General features: G+C 28.5%; 1 protein-coding gene across 5 annotated transcripts in view; it reads left to right on the top strand.

The window, feature by feature from the left end:
- rsh (Rap GTPase activating protein radish) overlaps positions 1-10,863 on the top strand; it is a 223,403-nt gene extending 212,540 nt beyond the window's left edge. For 4 of the 5 annotated variants that reach the window (XM_071893238.1, XM_040724920.2, XM_071893236.1 and 1 more), the window contains 6 exons: positions 3,877-4,034; positions 5,057-5,166; positions 5,218-5,400; positions 6,470-6,663; positions 7,769-7,919; positions 7,984-10,863. In XM_071893238.1, coding sequence (XP_071749339.1) covers positions 3,877-4,034; positions 5,057-5,166; positions 5,218-5,400; positions 6,470-6,663; positions 7,769-7,919; positions 7,984-8,151 — 964 coding nt within the window. In that variant the 3' untranslated portion in view covers positions 8,152-10,863. The remainder of the gene's footprint in view (positions 1-3,876; positions 4,035-5,056; positions 5,167-5,217; positions 5,401-6,469; positions 6,664-7,768; positions 7,920-7,983) is intronic. The other variant, XM_071893237.1, reaches the window with a different exon arrangement.
- The last annotated feature ends 5,481 nt before the right edge of the window (positions 10,864-16,344 follow it).

Consider the following 16,344-nt stretch of genomic DNA (forward strand, 5'->3'; position numbering starts at 1 on the left):
ATGTTTAACTATCCTTGTAGACACAAACAGCTGCAAAAAAATATGGAATTTGATTTAAATTTAAAAAAAAAATACTCACTAATATATTATGATGAATAAATAACTGGATCTTTCAAGTTCTCGAATACACGTACTAACCGTGCATTACAGTAGATTTAGATATTAAAAATATTAATATTAGTGAATGGAGAAATTCACTCTCAAAAACCTCTTCAAGGCCCTATTTTTGGCAAAAAACATGCACTCGTTGGAACTGTACTCTTTCTACTGAGCGTTACTATATTTCAAATTTCTCCTCACTGACTGATTTTTGCATTTTGATAAAATGATATCGTTTTAATCATTCAGACCTCATTCAATATCAGATACAATAAAAAAACAACCGAAGGCATTATTACGAAGATCCTCAAAAATACTACATCTAACCTTCAAAACAGTTTTCAAACAACATCACGAAGAAAAGCAAACACAAATTATTGATTTTTACAACAATATTTTGCATAACATTTATATAAATTTTATGTAAATTTTATGATTACCTTTGCAAAAAAAAATGTAAAATATATATATATATATATTAAATTGGACAAAGTCAAGTATCAATTTATATTGTCTATTGAACGTTTTATTTTTAAATAGATTCAAATAAGAGCTTTATTTAAAGGCTTGTTGTGCTAAAATTTGACGCGTCCAAGTCAATCCAACGCGGAGTAATTGAGCCAAAAACCAAAATCGTCTAGTGAACAATTATTTTGAAGAGGAAAACGCTCAGTACAGTTAGAAGGGGTTACTGAGATAAAAGCATCACTGGAAAAGTGTGCAGAGTTAGATGGAGACTATATTGAAAAATAGAAATTTATTGTATCTTAGTTAGGGCGGAAACTTTTCAGCCCACCTTAGTATGGCATATACGTAAATTTGTTAATGTTATTTTGTAAAAAAATATTAAAAAAAAAATTAATTATAATATTTAAAGGTCATTATGTAAACATAAAACAGTAGTATGGGATTCGAATATAGTTCAGATCTTCACTGTTGTTCTACTTAAGTATGTTAAATAATAAAAAAAACAGAACAGGAACTCTAATGTAAAATTTATAATGCCTGTTCGTAATTCGATGAATATTTTCCCGTAGGAATAATTAGTCCATTATGTTAAATGATAATCAATTTTTAATTAAAAGGGATTAGGAATTTTTCTCAATTGAGTTTTGATCGTGTTTATTTACTTAAAATACTACAACAATAAGGATTTAACCTTTATTCGAACCAAATATAACTGTGTTGTGTTTATATAATGATGAATAAAGATTATAATTTATCATTTTAATTTGAATTAAAATATACAATTGTATATATCAATACATCAAATATCATTTTTTTTTCGCCAAATGTTTAAAATGGTACTTTGGTCAAATGTCTTTTCGGCAAATTATTTTTCAGGAAAATGTACATTCGGAAAATCTTTGTCAAGTTTTTGTTCTATTCTTAATCTGTACAGTTTCACAATGAAGCAGCGATAGGACAAACATAACATCGAAACAAACATCCCCATAGCTCCTAGTGATCCCTAAACCTCTCTGTGAAGAAAACAGGTCCTGCTTCAACAAAAAAAGATGCATTGAAGGCCTGCTCAGTCTTCATGCCCCGTTTACAGTTGATGATCAACGCATATTGAATTATAAAAGAGCTACTCGTTTAATATAATTTTCATATGCTATAAATGTTGTCTTAAAATACTATCTACTATTATTTAAACTTACCTGAAAGTATTGTTTAGATACTTCTGCCCTTCCCTCATATTTACTTTTCTATGACTGTAACCTTTTAAATGTTCAAGAGAAAGGAATGAATGCAATTATCACACATTGCAACTGTCCTCGGCCCCTTACACGTTATTTAATTTTATAATTTATACAAAAATCAAAGTTATTGACAGGGAGTGAAAGAGAAACGATTGATTTGAAGTAGTGCAATCCTAATACATCATTTCAAGTCTACATTCCAAAAATATCTTTATCTTATTTACTTACCGCCACCATTATGTATGTATGAGGTAAACACATTCAATCCTCTAGGGATCAGTAGTATGTATGTAGGGATTTAATTAGATCTATACCTTTCATACATAACAAGTAGTTCTTTGAGCCCTTGGCTCTCATTGGACTTGTTTTGTTTACATATATACCAAGGGTAAATTTCAACCTGATACACTCTAGGTTGCATTTTTGTATTGATCTCTTAACAATACTTGAAAAAAGGTTCGATCTGTCATTAAATATTTGTTATTGAAGTTTTACCTTTGAATAAATAGCAGAAATATAAAGGATTGTTGTGTTAAAATTTGACTTGTCTTAGTAAATCCAACAATTATTTTTCAAAGAAAAACAAAAAATATTATTTTGACATGATACGGAGATGGGAGCATCGCTGGGTGAATTACGTAGACTCTGAGGGAGACTATACTGAAAAATATATATCTAAAAATTAAGAGAACATGTTTTGTATATTTGTATGGTAGCGAACTTTTCAAACCACCCTCATATAATATACTAAGAAAAATTTAAAACTCATCTGGCCTTTAATTTTGAATCCCTTTACCCACAATAACGTGCATCAAATTTCCTATAAGTAGAGATATATATTTAGTAGAGTACGGGGAGGTCAATGGGAGCAAGACTTGGGGTACTACGGAATTTAGACCACTTATAAAATTAGTTGTATTTTTAGGATTTTTGAAGGAGAAAAAGTATTATTGCTTAAGAGAGGAGAATCTTTAATGATTAAAAAAACCTGCGTTTAATTACAATATTGTTAAATTATAATTTAAAAAAAAAACTATATTTTTATTTATATGCTTTTTTTTTCAAAATTCAAAAGTAAGCGGAAAAGTAACACTGATAAATGAAAAAAAAACCCCAATGATCCATTAAATCATGGAAAAAAAACAATATTCCCAACAATTTTCTTCTTATCTAATCCGAAAACAATGGACCTAGGTTGCAATGTGGATGGCCCACTCTTAAAAATATATTCACTTAATCAATATACGTAGGTTCAATACTCGGTCGCTCCTATAAAAGAAAGTATTCATGGTGTATTTGCCTTCAAATACACCTCTTGGGTTATAAGGAGTAAATAAAGTACTATAATGTTGATTAATACTTGGTCAGTGCAACTCTATCTGACCAATTAAATGAATATTTAAAATAATTATGACCTTAAAAAAGTTGTTTTTCTGTGCGTTTTGACCATACTCATGAAATCTGAATAATATAGTCTCCAATTATCATTATTCCTCAACTAATCATTCTTTGCGTACATTCTAATTTGGTACATGTTAAGCAGAGGCCCTGCCCTCAATTCTTACCAATATTATCTGATCAAAGGGGTTTTGATGAAGCACAAAAGTGCTTAGGCAAATAAAAAACATTTTCATCAAAAAATGTATGCTTTATCTTAGTATTACAGACAGGATCCAAGGTCTTCTGCTCTGATAAGACATTATTTAATTGGTTGTAGAGTTGACGAGGATCTGTTTATTCATACCAAATTTTGTCACTCTGTATTTTTGTGCAGTTTGTCTAAGTTTTGATTGAAAATTTCGTTTGATGTCTTGAAGATATAACGAAATTTGTGAAAACGTTTGTTTCTAAAAGAAGAACAGTAACAGTTTTATTATAATTATTCTTTACTAAACTTTTGGATTGCGATTTATCATAGCCCTAAAATATAGTCATTTAAAAAAAATGTTACACAATTATTTGCATAACTTCAGACTTCATTCCCAATTGATACCTTTAACATATTTAGATTTCCCCCTTGTTTCTCTTTATTTCTAACGGGTGACTTAATAGTATTTTTATGTTGACACAGTCCTAAATCAGTTCCAAATTCACCTAGTATACCTCGAGCTTTCTCCAATCTTCGTAATCAGCTTACAACTGCATGGAATTCTACTTCAAAACAAAAAAAACAGGATCGGTTGACTGGGGATGACAAAAAGAAGTGGCCTAGTGTTCATGACTGTTCAGGTAAGAATAACTATTCACATATGTACATAAATATTTGGGCTTTGACGGTACCCAAAATCCTCACTAGGATACGAATTACAGTAGGGTCTGATATGGCAGGGTACACATTTAAAATTGATTTTTTAATTTGTAGTTTAGAAAAGTAAGTTAATGTTAATAACATCTAGCAATAATTTGCTAGTTAGATAAACTTACACAAAATTGTAATCAATATTATTATTTGATTAAAACTTTAAAAAATATATCATATTATAATAATAACAATTAACAAAGCATTTGGCAAAAAAAAAAATGCAATGTTATGTCTTCCTTCTGAGGAAATGACCTTCTCCACATTGCCAACACCAACCAAATATACCTCCTCGGTGTCACAACGGTGATGAAGTACTTCAATACACTTCTACAGTTGTGACTGGCCCTAAAAACCTTGGCCTCAATATATATTAATCACAAGGATTTATATCATAGGAATGAGGGGGGCAAGTATGTGTGCACCAAAAATGGGGAATGTAGCTTGAGTCCATTTTTTGTCCGATATTGATGAATTGGATATTCATTTTATCCTACAAGTAACCTTGAAGTTGCTGATGATATTGAATACAGTGTTTATTTTACATTTAATGAGTTAATTATGTCCTTAGACTCGTGATCCGCATGGAATATGTTGAGGACGGTCTCTCATTTCATTTGGGCTAATATTATTGTTTGAATTTTTGTGCCCAAAAAACAGTGGACAATACATTTGAAGTCTCGCAATCTCATACAGAATGTACAGTTTCAGATTTGTAGTTAGCTCAATGACAATTAATGAAAAAGTACATTATGTCTAAAAATTGTATGAATATCCACCCGAAGCAGAAAATATTATTTATATAAACTATTATCAAAGACTCCGTAGCGTACCTTGGAATCATGCGTACGTTCTTTGTGCCTTGCCAAATCAGTGTTTGATTCAGTATTGTTCAAGCCCTAATAAATGCACTCAACCTTTTCCATTAAAGCACAATTTAATCACTCTTAAGGTAATGAGGTAAAGGATAGGAGAGCCAATCATCCATCGTTGAATGTGCCTCGTCTGAGTGTATGTGCGGATTCTCATAAAGTGGATCGATCCAAATTAGCTCAAAATGAGGTAAGAATTGACAAATATTAAAAAAGAGAATATTAACATATTTCTTTGCAGTTTAACATTATTGAGTTTGATGGTGAAACGTTTCGAATACTTCTATGTTACTTGCATACGGGTTCCTGTCCTCTCTCTTGTCTGAATATTCCGGGTCTAATATGTTCTGCAGAACACTATGATCTACCTGAGTTACTTCAAGCATGTTTTCATCATGCTAAACAATTCATTCGAACTGAAGTGGTAAATAAAGTATATTTTATTCCATTTTTATCTAGCATTTTTTAAGTATACATAAAGAGAAAATAAAGCAAAAAAGCGTAGAAGAATAAGATATTTTATTATTATTTATTTTGATAATCCTTTTTCATGAATGAATTAGATAACTTGATTTGTATTGCTTTCTTTATCATTATAGAGTTGTAGAAAATTGAAAATATGAATTTAAACCCGTAAATATTTGTTATAGATGGAAATCTGCGAAGTGTTTTTTTTTTTTCAGCAACTTCAATCATTTTTCTTTAACCCTCCCATAATTTCTAAAAAAAAAATTAAAATATGACATTTTATCAATAATAGTTTATCTTAATAGCTGTATATACACCATACAACAGTAATTTGGCCGCAGGCTGAAACCCACATTTATTACTGTTATTTAAGCGGGAAAACACTAATATGATTATTTAAATTTTGTAGGGGATATTGGTTTGACCTTTAAATACTTTAAACAAAAATCAAGTTTTAGGGTATAACAACAATTCAATTACATATTTCGACATTAAAGAAATAATTATATGAGTCAATTTAGTTTTTAATATTTATTAAAAAGAATTAAAAATAATAAGGTGGTTAGGTTGCATGAATATTATAATTTATACTAAAAAAATAAATAATTTAGAAGAAAAGGGATTAAAACAAGCTTATTGATGCTTCAAATTCAAAATAGTTAATTATTTGATAGTTATTAACTCATATGCGATACATTTTTACCCCAAAATATTATTGTAATCTATATTCATGCAACGTAAACTCCTCCTTATATTGGACTCATAGTAGAATTGATTACTGACATCAGAGTAACTCTTTTTTTTGTCCTTGTTAGACACAGAGTAGATTATATGTTAATTTTCATCCTCATATATTAGCTCCTTCAAACTAAACGTTTGACAACTGAGCTGCTCTTCTAGAAATAAATATTTAAATTATTAGGGTTACCATGTTATGTTTCGGTTTCTATTTTTAAAGAACCGATAGGTAATTTTGTATACTATTCAATTACAGTACCTTTATATATTTTTCTTTTATTGTTTAGGCTTGTCAAATGCTTAGCTCTCTTGAAAACTACTATTGGCGCTACACCTCGGCTTCAGAATTAGTGAACATGATCCTTGTATTTATTGAAACACGAGCTTTACCCGTATTTAGCAACCCCCATTTCTTGGATCTGTCAGAATCCATGGTACAAATGATTATGAGTCGAAACTTGGAAGTCCAGGAAGTGGCAAAGTAAGTAACTAAATACTTGTGATGGTGTTTGGTCTGGAAGTTCTAGACCTGTCTCATACCGGTCTAACATTTGGTGCTGAATTAGTCCTTTAAGAAGTTCCATATGGACCAAACATATTGAAAAACTCAGTCTAGATTGATCTATAATAGTTTATATAATTTAGAACTCATATTAAGAGAGCATTGTTTCACAGAGTGAAACCAAAAAAAACAAAACAAAAAAGCAGTCCAAATCGGTCATGAAACAATTAGCTAGTCTTATAATGACCTAGGTTTAATTTCTTTTAAATGTTTAAGTTCTAAATTTGAGCTATTTGATCATTTTTTGGGTAAAAAACTTCATAGTTTGATTGCAAATACATGATCATTGAATATATTCGACAGAAAAAAATGCAATTCGTTTACTTTCGACCTTCTAATGGTTTAAAATGATTGGCTCATGAAATAAGTGAGAAAACCACATTTAAAAAAACAAAAGTTATATTTAATTTCAGAGGTGATTTTTGGAAAGAATAATTCAAATTTTTATAAGCATGAGGAAAAACAGTTGGATACCCTTTGAATACTAACTAAGAATTGTGAAATCCTGAGCAAAAGCTAAAAAGAAATAAAAAAATGAATGGAATTGCTGTAGCTCATCGACAAAATCGAATCGCTGTAGCTCATCGACAACGGGCTCGGGAGATGTTATTCTCTTGAATTTGATGTGCGTACATTTGCGCCCCGGTGATTCCTAGAAAAATAAATATACTTTATGTATATGGATTTCACCAAAAGATTCCTAGGTCAGATGGAGTAAATGTAATACTATAATATTTACTTATACTTAATCACTGCAACTCCATCGAACCAATTAAAGGAACATAAAAAAAAAAGATTAAAAAATATATAAAAACTCTTTGATTTTAATCGATTTTCAGGAAAAAAAATAACATTTTGGAAAATGTCAAACCTTCTAAATTTTTAAAAATCTGAAATTACTTCCAGTCATTAATTTAGTGGGCATTATGGCTGAAAAATCAGTCTCAGACCAAGAAACATCACTAAAAGATACTTATGTATTACATTCCTATGGCATTGACTTATAACATATATGATATTCCAGATTCGAAGCCATGTTGAAATGGGCCCAACATAGAGTCAAAACAAAGTCTTTTTCAAATCGAGTAGATGCAAAAATCGAGTTCAGATGTTGTATGGATAGACTAACACGTGACCTGAAATTATATCGAATAGCTCCTTTGGATCTTATCAAAGTAATTTTGGATTTAAAAAATTGAGCAAATTGACTTTCTAATTTTTGTTTTCTTTTTTCCTTAGGTTGTTTTACCAAGTAAATCAATTAGAAACGAAAAAATACTCGAGACCCTCATGGTACAAGCCAACTCGGGAAAATATCGGATTCAAGATAGTTATTTTGAGGCTTGTCAGAAATTTCAAAAGCAGGATTCGCATACAAGCGAATGGGAATCCATGGATTATAGTTAATACATTGCAAGTGGAGAGGGATGAATGCAATTTTTTTCGTAAACAAACTTATCTAATCCCTTATCACATGAACCTAGAAAATGCTAAGTAGGATAGATCAATAGATTTGAGATATTTATACCCAATAAGCAAAAAAAAATAATTGTTCAATTTTTTTTTTAGAAATTCAACGGAATTATAAATAACTGCATTTAATGCTTATAATTTTTTAAAGAAAGATTATTTTGTATTGAGAAAGGCTTTAGATTAAATATTTAATGCTGGGTTACTCCTCTTTATTCTTTTTGTTATTATAGAAGAATAAGGTCCCCTAAACCCAGGCCCTTCCCTTATCCAGTTGTATTTTATTAGATAAATAATATAATCACAATAAGAAACCGAGATTCTTCTTGCTATGAATATTACCTCCTTATATTATTTGTAAACATACATACTTATAAAATACCAAAGATGTACAAAGGAAACAAAATAACATTGCATATATTTGAAAACGACTCTCACGTCTTTAATAATTTCCTCCCGTGCATTTATGAAAGTATAAAACTGCTTCTAAGTATATTAAACATTGGTTTGACTTTTGCTATGTAAAACAAAATTGACCAACAATGTGGTAATTCTCAAAATTTGAAGAATGTTATGGAGTTAATCAGCTATAAAATGAACACAAATTACAACCCGTATTTTGCAAGGGTAAAGCTATAAATTACAACGCTGTCTATCCTCAATTGTACTCCGATCAAACAAGGGCTATGAGAAATAAATCAGCATCAATTCATCAGTGTTTCTCTCCATTGCCCATGAGTTCATGTATTATATACTTAGATGTTCCCTTTTCAATAATTAGAGGATAATGATAACATCTCTGGAAAATAGAAAACACATTTTTTTTATGAAGCTGTGATCATTATACTTTCCTTCTTAATGAATAAACATCCCAGTATTAAGTACACACACGAGTGTGTGTGCTCCTAAATAACAGAGAACAACACAAATGGTTTGTTGGGCTGTTTTAAGTTTTATAATCCCTGTTGAACTTGAGATATAATTAAGGATTGACAATGGAGGCATTCCTGTCAATGTCATTCCTTGATCCGAAGTCAGGATTACTATATTAATTATTGTCCTTTTATAACATCTGGAAAATGCTTAAATTTATTTTGTTGTGTAATAGTAGCAACTAGTACATAAAATATATTCCTCAACTAACAATCTTTACATATCATTAAGTAAGAAATATAAATTAACAACAATTAATGGATGCATAATTTAATTTTGATTCATTAAACCCATAAAACCTCTAGTAAGTTAATTCAGCCTTAAAATCCTTCTTCATTTAAAAAAAAATTGAAATCGGTCAAAATATTGGATAGAAATTGAGGTTTTTTTAAACATTAAAAGTAATTGACGTAGTTTTTTTTGTTGGTTTTCATTGAAATATACAATCTACGAGAACATCTCTTAGATTAAATAACAATTGTTATTTTTGATAAAATTTGAATTCAGCTGTTTTTTACGATGATACTATGGGTTGTTTGCAACATTGGAAGGTCATAAGTATGACATTTGGATTTTTATAATCAATTATCCATTGATAATTTGGACAAAAAAAAATTCTATCAAAAAAAAAACATCATCAAATGTAAAAAATTAAAATGATGAATGTAATATATAAGAACGTGACAAAGTATTAACCTTATAATGTGCCACAGTCGCGTTATCTTCGTTACAAGTATTATCAATTCTTTATTCATCATGTTATTTTTGGTTAGAACCTTGTACAATTTGTTCATAAAGGATATAAGTTGTCCACCAGAGATATATATATGTACATGCGGTGTTCAATTTGCATTATTGTACAAGTTTCAACTAAAAAAAAAAAATAATAATTATAAATAAAGTACTTGGGATGAAGATAATTCAATAATTGATAACTCCTAGGATGATTTACGAAAATATGAATGCTGACAATTTGGGCTATTTTAGTACAAATTACTACTAAATAATTGATAAGTATTATGTGCCAAATTATAAAATTCAAATGCCAACAGTTATATATCTCATAAATACATAATATCCATGCCATTTATATAGCATACTAGTATTTCAAAATGAAATTAGATGAATATTAGCATCAATTAATAGTTGTAAATTAAAAAGCAGTTTGATTTTCACGTTTTTTTATTTTTTTTTAAATTTTGATCACTTCTATGGGGAGAAGTTGCCATATGATATGGAAATTACTTATACAAAATTGTATTGCCCATCTTTAGGTGGCACATTTCGATCAAATTATGAAGAAAAAAAAAACCCAAAAACTCTTTACTTAGTGAATGTAGATACACAAACGATATTTTTAGTTATTTTGCATAAAATAATGTTTTATAAACAATTTTTTAACCTATAAAAAGTAATGAAAAATATTTTTACTAAACTTGTCCTATGGACAAGAAATGAGAAAAAAATGAGGAAAATTTGATAATCCGCGTATAGCGCGCGCATCCTTTTTTTTACATTATCAGAAAGGAAAGATTAAAATTTTCTTATTTAATTCTCTTTCTTTGTTCCAAATGGTAGCTTTCAAAAACTTTTTTATTGTTTTTTTATGTTAAAATAATTTCTACCATAATTATTCCTGAATTAGCTTAATCTTTATGAACGAAATGACTAACTTGTGTCTCTTTTCGTAATTGAAATTCCAAAATAAAATAAAAATTGAAAGACAAACCACCCTACTATTCAATTTAATCGTACAAGTTGCGACGTGTACACAACATATATACATAATTATAACAATAAAATATTCGACATGCATTCAGTTTGATTAGATTCTTCCTTTCCATGAATCAATTATTTTTTCCCTTGATCGTGTGTTTGGATTTAAAATTTTTCCAATGTCTTATCTTTGTCATATTTATAATACCTTAAATATCTGTATACAATATACTTATTTTTTTAAATCTAGGAAGAAGAGAGAAAGAGGGATTATGTTGTTTAACTAATAATAATTTATTTATAACATTTCCTCAAACTAACTTTCACAAAATGCGCTTAGCTCTGTTATCTTTCAACTTTTGCAAATGAATGATTTTATGTATAACCATTTTCTTGTTGTTGTCGTTTTTTCTCGTTAAAGTCAATTTTCTCCTTCTCTCTTCCTCTCTTCTATGTTTGTCATCACCTTTTTTTCTTCATTTAACAGAGTAGAGTTTCATTAAAGGATAAATACATGTTATATAGAGTAAAGACAGACAAACATACATCTTTGTGATAGATAGAAGTATTAGACACTCTTTATAAGTCCATAAAATAATAATTATAGAAGACCTATATAACTTTTTATAAATATAATATATATATGTATATATAAGTTACATTTAATTTACATTTAAAAGAAATATTATAATGTGTTATGTGAGGAACAATTGTATAAGTTTAATGTATCATTTTTGTGGTTTTTTTAAGGTTGTTGGTCTACTTATGTGTGTCTGCGTTTCTATAAATTTATGAATATTTTTGTTTCAATTATCCTAGCACATAATACTCACGATACGCTTATGTCAACTACTATTTATATAAAATATAAAACCTATAATATCTGATATAATATAATAGTATTTATAGTTATGTATATATTAATATACTGAAATACATTCATGCATTTATTATTCTGACACATAGATGGCGCTATTTTTCTTAATTAACCACATTTTCCTTAAATATCGTCTTTCAAAGACAATTGTCAAAATTTCAAGAGAATCTGTTATTAGTTTGTGGGGTTTTGAGCTCGTGTGACGCTACTTTTCTTATTTCCAAAACAATGGTTCAAAAACAATTTTGTTTTTTTGTTATAAAATTTATTTCTTGATGGGAAAAAGTAATGTTCAAGCTAAGCAATGGCTTGAACAGTGTTTTGAGGACTCTTCTCTATCAGAAACAAAAATTTAAAGTTGGTTTGCCGACTTCAAAGCTGGTCGTAAAGACACGAATGATGCAGAACGAAGTGGACGTTCAAATGAGGCAGTAACAACAGAAAATAGAAAAATCAATAAAATCTTTTTGAATTATGGGAAAGTGTTGCCTATAAATTGGAAGTACATTTTTCCATGAGAAAGCTCTGTTCAAAGTTGGTGCAGCGATTGCTCAGTGTTGACCAAAAACGTGCTATTGATTCCAAGCAATGTTTGGCCATTTTTAAATGTAAAAAAACGGAATTATTCCGTCTTTATGTGGCAATGGATGAAACTTCGATCCTTCACAGTATTCGAGAATCAAAACAATTATCAAACAATTGGACAGCAACTGGTGAACCTCGTACAATCCGTTTGCAAGCACAACTATCAGTCTGAATAGTTATGGCCTTGGTATTTTGAGATTTGAACTAACATCAAAATTGAATATTATAAAGCCTTATTAGAGTGTTTAAAGGACGAAAACATAAGAAAATGGCTCTTTTGAAGAAGAAGAACATACTGTTTCACCAAAAATAACGACCCGTATCACTAGTCAATAAAAATAGTGGAAAACCTTCATCAATTACCTAAGGAATTGATTTTTCATTCACCTTACTTGAAAATGTTCAACCTGCGCTGGAAAGATTCCATTGATCTTGATGGAGATTATATTGACTTCACGCACTCTTTTCAAAACAAAGTGCGTTATTTTTATTTACTTATCCCTGCGTTTATATATTTAACGAATGTATCGGCGTAAGGATCATTTTTAACATTTCAATGAATTTTAAATCCCCATACGTCAATATATGTTCAACAAAGTAAATAATTGATGAATGAAAATAACATCTCAAGTGATAGCCCAACCCTGTATGGCCTTGTTCATTTTTGTATCCCAACCCGGTTAAAATCATGGGGGAAAATGTATTTCGACTTTATATCTTCATTCTTTTCGTAGCAGTTAAATAGTTTTCTTGTATTCCGGTTAAGAATTTTTAAAGTTAAAACATATTACTTATAAATATATAACTTTGAGTTTTTATAGTCGTAAATATTATGTACATCTCCACTAGCTCTATTTCAAGGTCTATATTAATGGATCAAAGTGTGTAAGTTTATCGATGCCTTATTCTTGAGTGTGTGCTTAATATCTTACAACTACGGGACTACTTTACTATACAATGGAATAGAATAACGTGTGTGTGTAGCTAAAGCCAAGTACATCATATTAAAAAAGAAAAGAAAATGAATGTAAAAATATATTAACAACCGAAGTGTGTCCGTCTTCTTGTCGACATCTAATAAATCCGTGCTAAGCCGGGTACTCCTACTAGTTAATTAATATGCATAGAAATTGAAACCTAAGAGTATTATGGATCTTTGGGGAGTATTGTCAGAGGAAATTGAGACAAAGAGTGGGGTGATATATAAGTTATAAGGAGTGATAAAATGATGGTCTCATTTTGTTAAGTGCTTACGAATTTTAGAAAAATGCGTCGCTGATTTTTTGAAAGACTTGTGGGTGCATTTTTCTAATATAATATCAAAAAATCACACATCACCTACCTCATCTGGTTTCAGGATTATCAAGAGCTTAAGGAAGAGATGGTGGATTAATAAAATTTCCAAGGTGATTGTAAAAAGTATTCATAGGGTTGTTATTTCTCATAACACATTATGGCTCAATTATAAGATCATTAAGAATTATCTTCCTACAATTCAATGTGTTAAAAAGAACAGTACAAGTATTTGCGGGTCGTGTGTGGGGAGAAATAAGAAGATGATATTCATTTATTCCTAAAGTCTCTTTATTTACAAAATGGAAGAATGAGACTTGGACACTGTTTAAACCCCTATAAACCTAGGAAACATTTAATTTATAGAAAAATAGGAGCTTTGAGATCCTAATAAAGTATTTTAAAATAATAATTAATGTGCCCATAATAAAGATACGAAAAATAACAAAAATTTGAAGCACATGTATATATTTAAACATATTAAAAAGGAATTCTATTTTTTTAAATCACTTCAATGTACAAATATTTCTTTAAGTACGCGTAAAAAAATAATTTGAAAAGGATGTTTTACTTGGAAACAGCATATTTAACCCTGTAAAATAAAAAGATCCCTTCTTCCATCTAGACAAGATCCGTTTTAAAAATATTTCACCTATTTCCGGGGACGCAACTTTTTATTCATTTTGTAAAAACCATTATGCTTTGATTTTACGTAGAATAAATTAACTTATGATATCTTTTTCTTTATTGTACAACTGAGTAATTATATGTATTTGTAAAAATGCAAAATACATTTTAGCACGATTATATTTATTTATTTTTATCTATGTATGTAAAACAAATATTATGTGTCTAACTTTCTAGTACACGTTGGAAGCATTTTTTTTTCGTGTAATATTGTTACGCAGAACTTTTTAATAAAATGTTATCAAATATATATGAGAAAATCAGTCGTTATTTGAACATTATTTAAGAAATGAGTCGTATTGGATCATATTTTATATCATATTCATGATTACAACCCATAAATCAATATGTATGATATAATATAGCTCAGATACAGATAATTAATTAAATGCATAATGTGAATGCTAAATGTCTGGTCTGATAACCAAAAGTTTAAAGGCTTATAACATTTTATTAAATAGACGTATCCCAATAAAATTGGAAATTGATATATTTAAAAGCAAAATGTATTTAATATTTTCTCCACTATTGTAAATTACAGCCTCTTTTCTGGGTATACACCTTGCAATAACTAATTACAAATTAATATGATGTGTTTATTGATAGAAATTATTAGAAACATGTTACATATTGTACATATCGAATATAGGAATCTTAAGTAAATATTAGTGCAAATTCATATCCTTTGAATCAATGGCTTAATAGGGGATTATAAAAAAATAGACACCTATCAACATGCCTATAATGTATTTGAAGAGTATGTTTCTAAAATTACTTAACTTCAACTTATGTTTTTTCTTCATTAGCAGTGTGCAATATGTTCTTCTTTTTTACTTCGTGAAAACATTCCTTTAGAAGTTAATTTTCCGTTTACAATTTTTTTCTTTTAATTCTTTTCATTTCTTTTTTTTTCATGTTCTTCTTCAAAATTTTATGTGTTTTAGATTCAAGATAAATATATTGAAATAAATTTGTATACAGTATACCTAAAAAGATTTAAACTCAAGATTTCATGTATTACGTGATAAACAGTCGACATAGTCTCAAAATTATGTTACTTAAATTTATATTATCTCATTAAGAATTCCATTCATTTTAAACTTGTAAATATTAACTGAAATACTTAACAACTTCCTTTTTTTAATTTATATAAACAATAAAATTAAATTTTTGATTATTATAGGTTAAACATTATAATTTGGATTATGAAGAAAAAATTAATTTAGTGAAGTTGGGTGTGATACAAAGAATATCAAGTTATATTATATCAGTAGCAACACTTATACCTTAGGAAAAGCAAAAAAACGACGAAAAAGCGTCAAAATTAATCAAATTGTATATTAAAAATTGCATAATTTAGAAATAATTCTAAATAAATACATTTTTACAACAATAAAAAGTAAAATATATTTTGAATGATGCTTCAGGACCATAATAAAAGTTCTGGCAATCACATCTATTTTGAAATTATTTGAAGTAATTTGATAAAATTTGAGGTACAGAAAATCTCAGTTCACTAACAAAAGATCAAGATTAGTCATATCTCAGTTAATTAAAATTCCAGAATTGAATAATCTATAATAAAATTTAGTGATTGGTCGCACTAAATCTGTATTTTAACATTGCTATAATGATTGTTGATAAATAATTGTACTTTTTTTTATATAAGCTTGGTCTTTTTATGACCTTTGATCTGAAATTAGAGCCGTGGATGAAATTTAATCTTTATAAAATTGGATTAATTATTATTTCATTTGCTATAAAAGTGTTGAAATAATGTGAAGTTAACATTTTTGTCTTACATATATTTTGATTTGAATTCGAAATTTTATAATTACAATTTTTTTACTATGATATAATAAATGTTTTTAATTAATATATTTAGATATTAATATGATAGACTCTAAATCATTTCGAATTCAAAACGAAATATCTAAAAAAAATGAAAAATTAATAGACTCTGAATTGGACTAGAGTAAATTTCTTGTTTACTATTTCTTTGATGAGAAATATTTTTATTCTGGTTCACAAAACTTAAT

This window comes from Lepeophtheirus salmonis, chromosome 14 (genome assembly GCF_016086655.4).
Source record: "Lepeophtheirus salmonis chromosome 14, UVic_Lsal_1.4, whole genome shotgun sequence".
Classification (NCBI taxonomy): domain Eukaryota; kingdom Metazoa; phylum Arthropoda; class Copepoda; order Siphonostomatoida; family Caligidae; genus Lepeophtheirus; species Lepeophtheirus salmonis.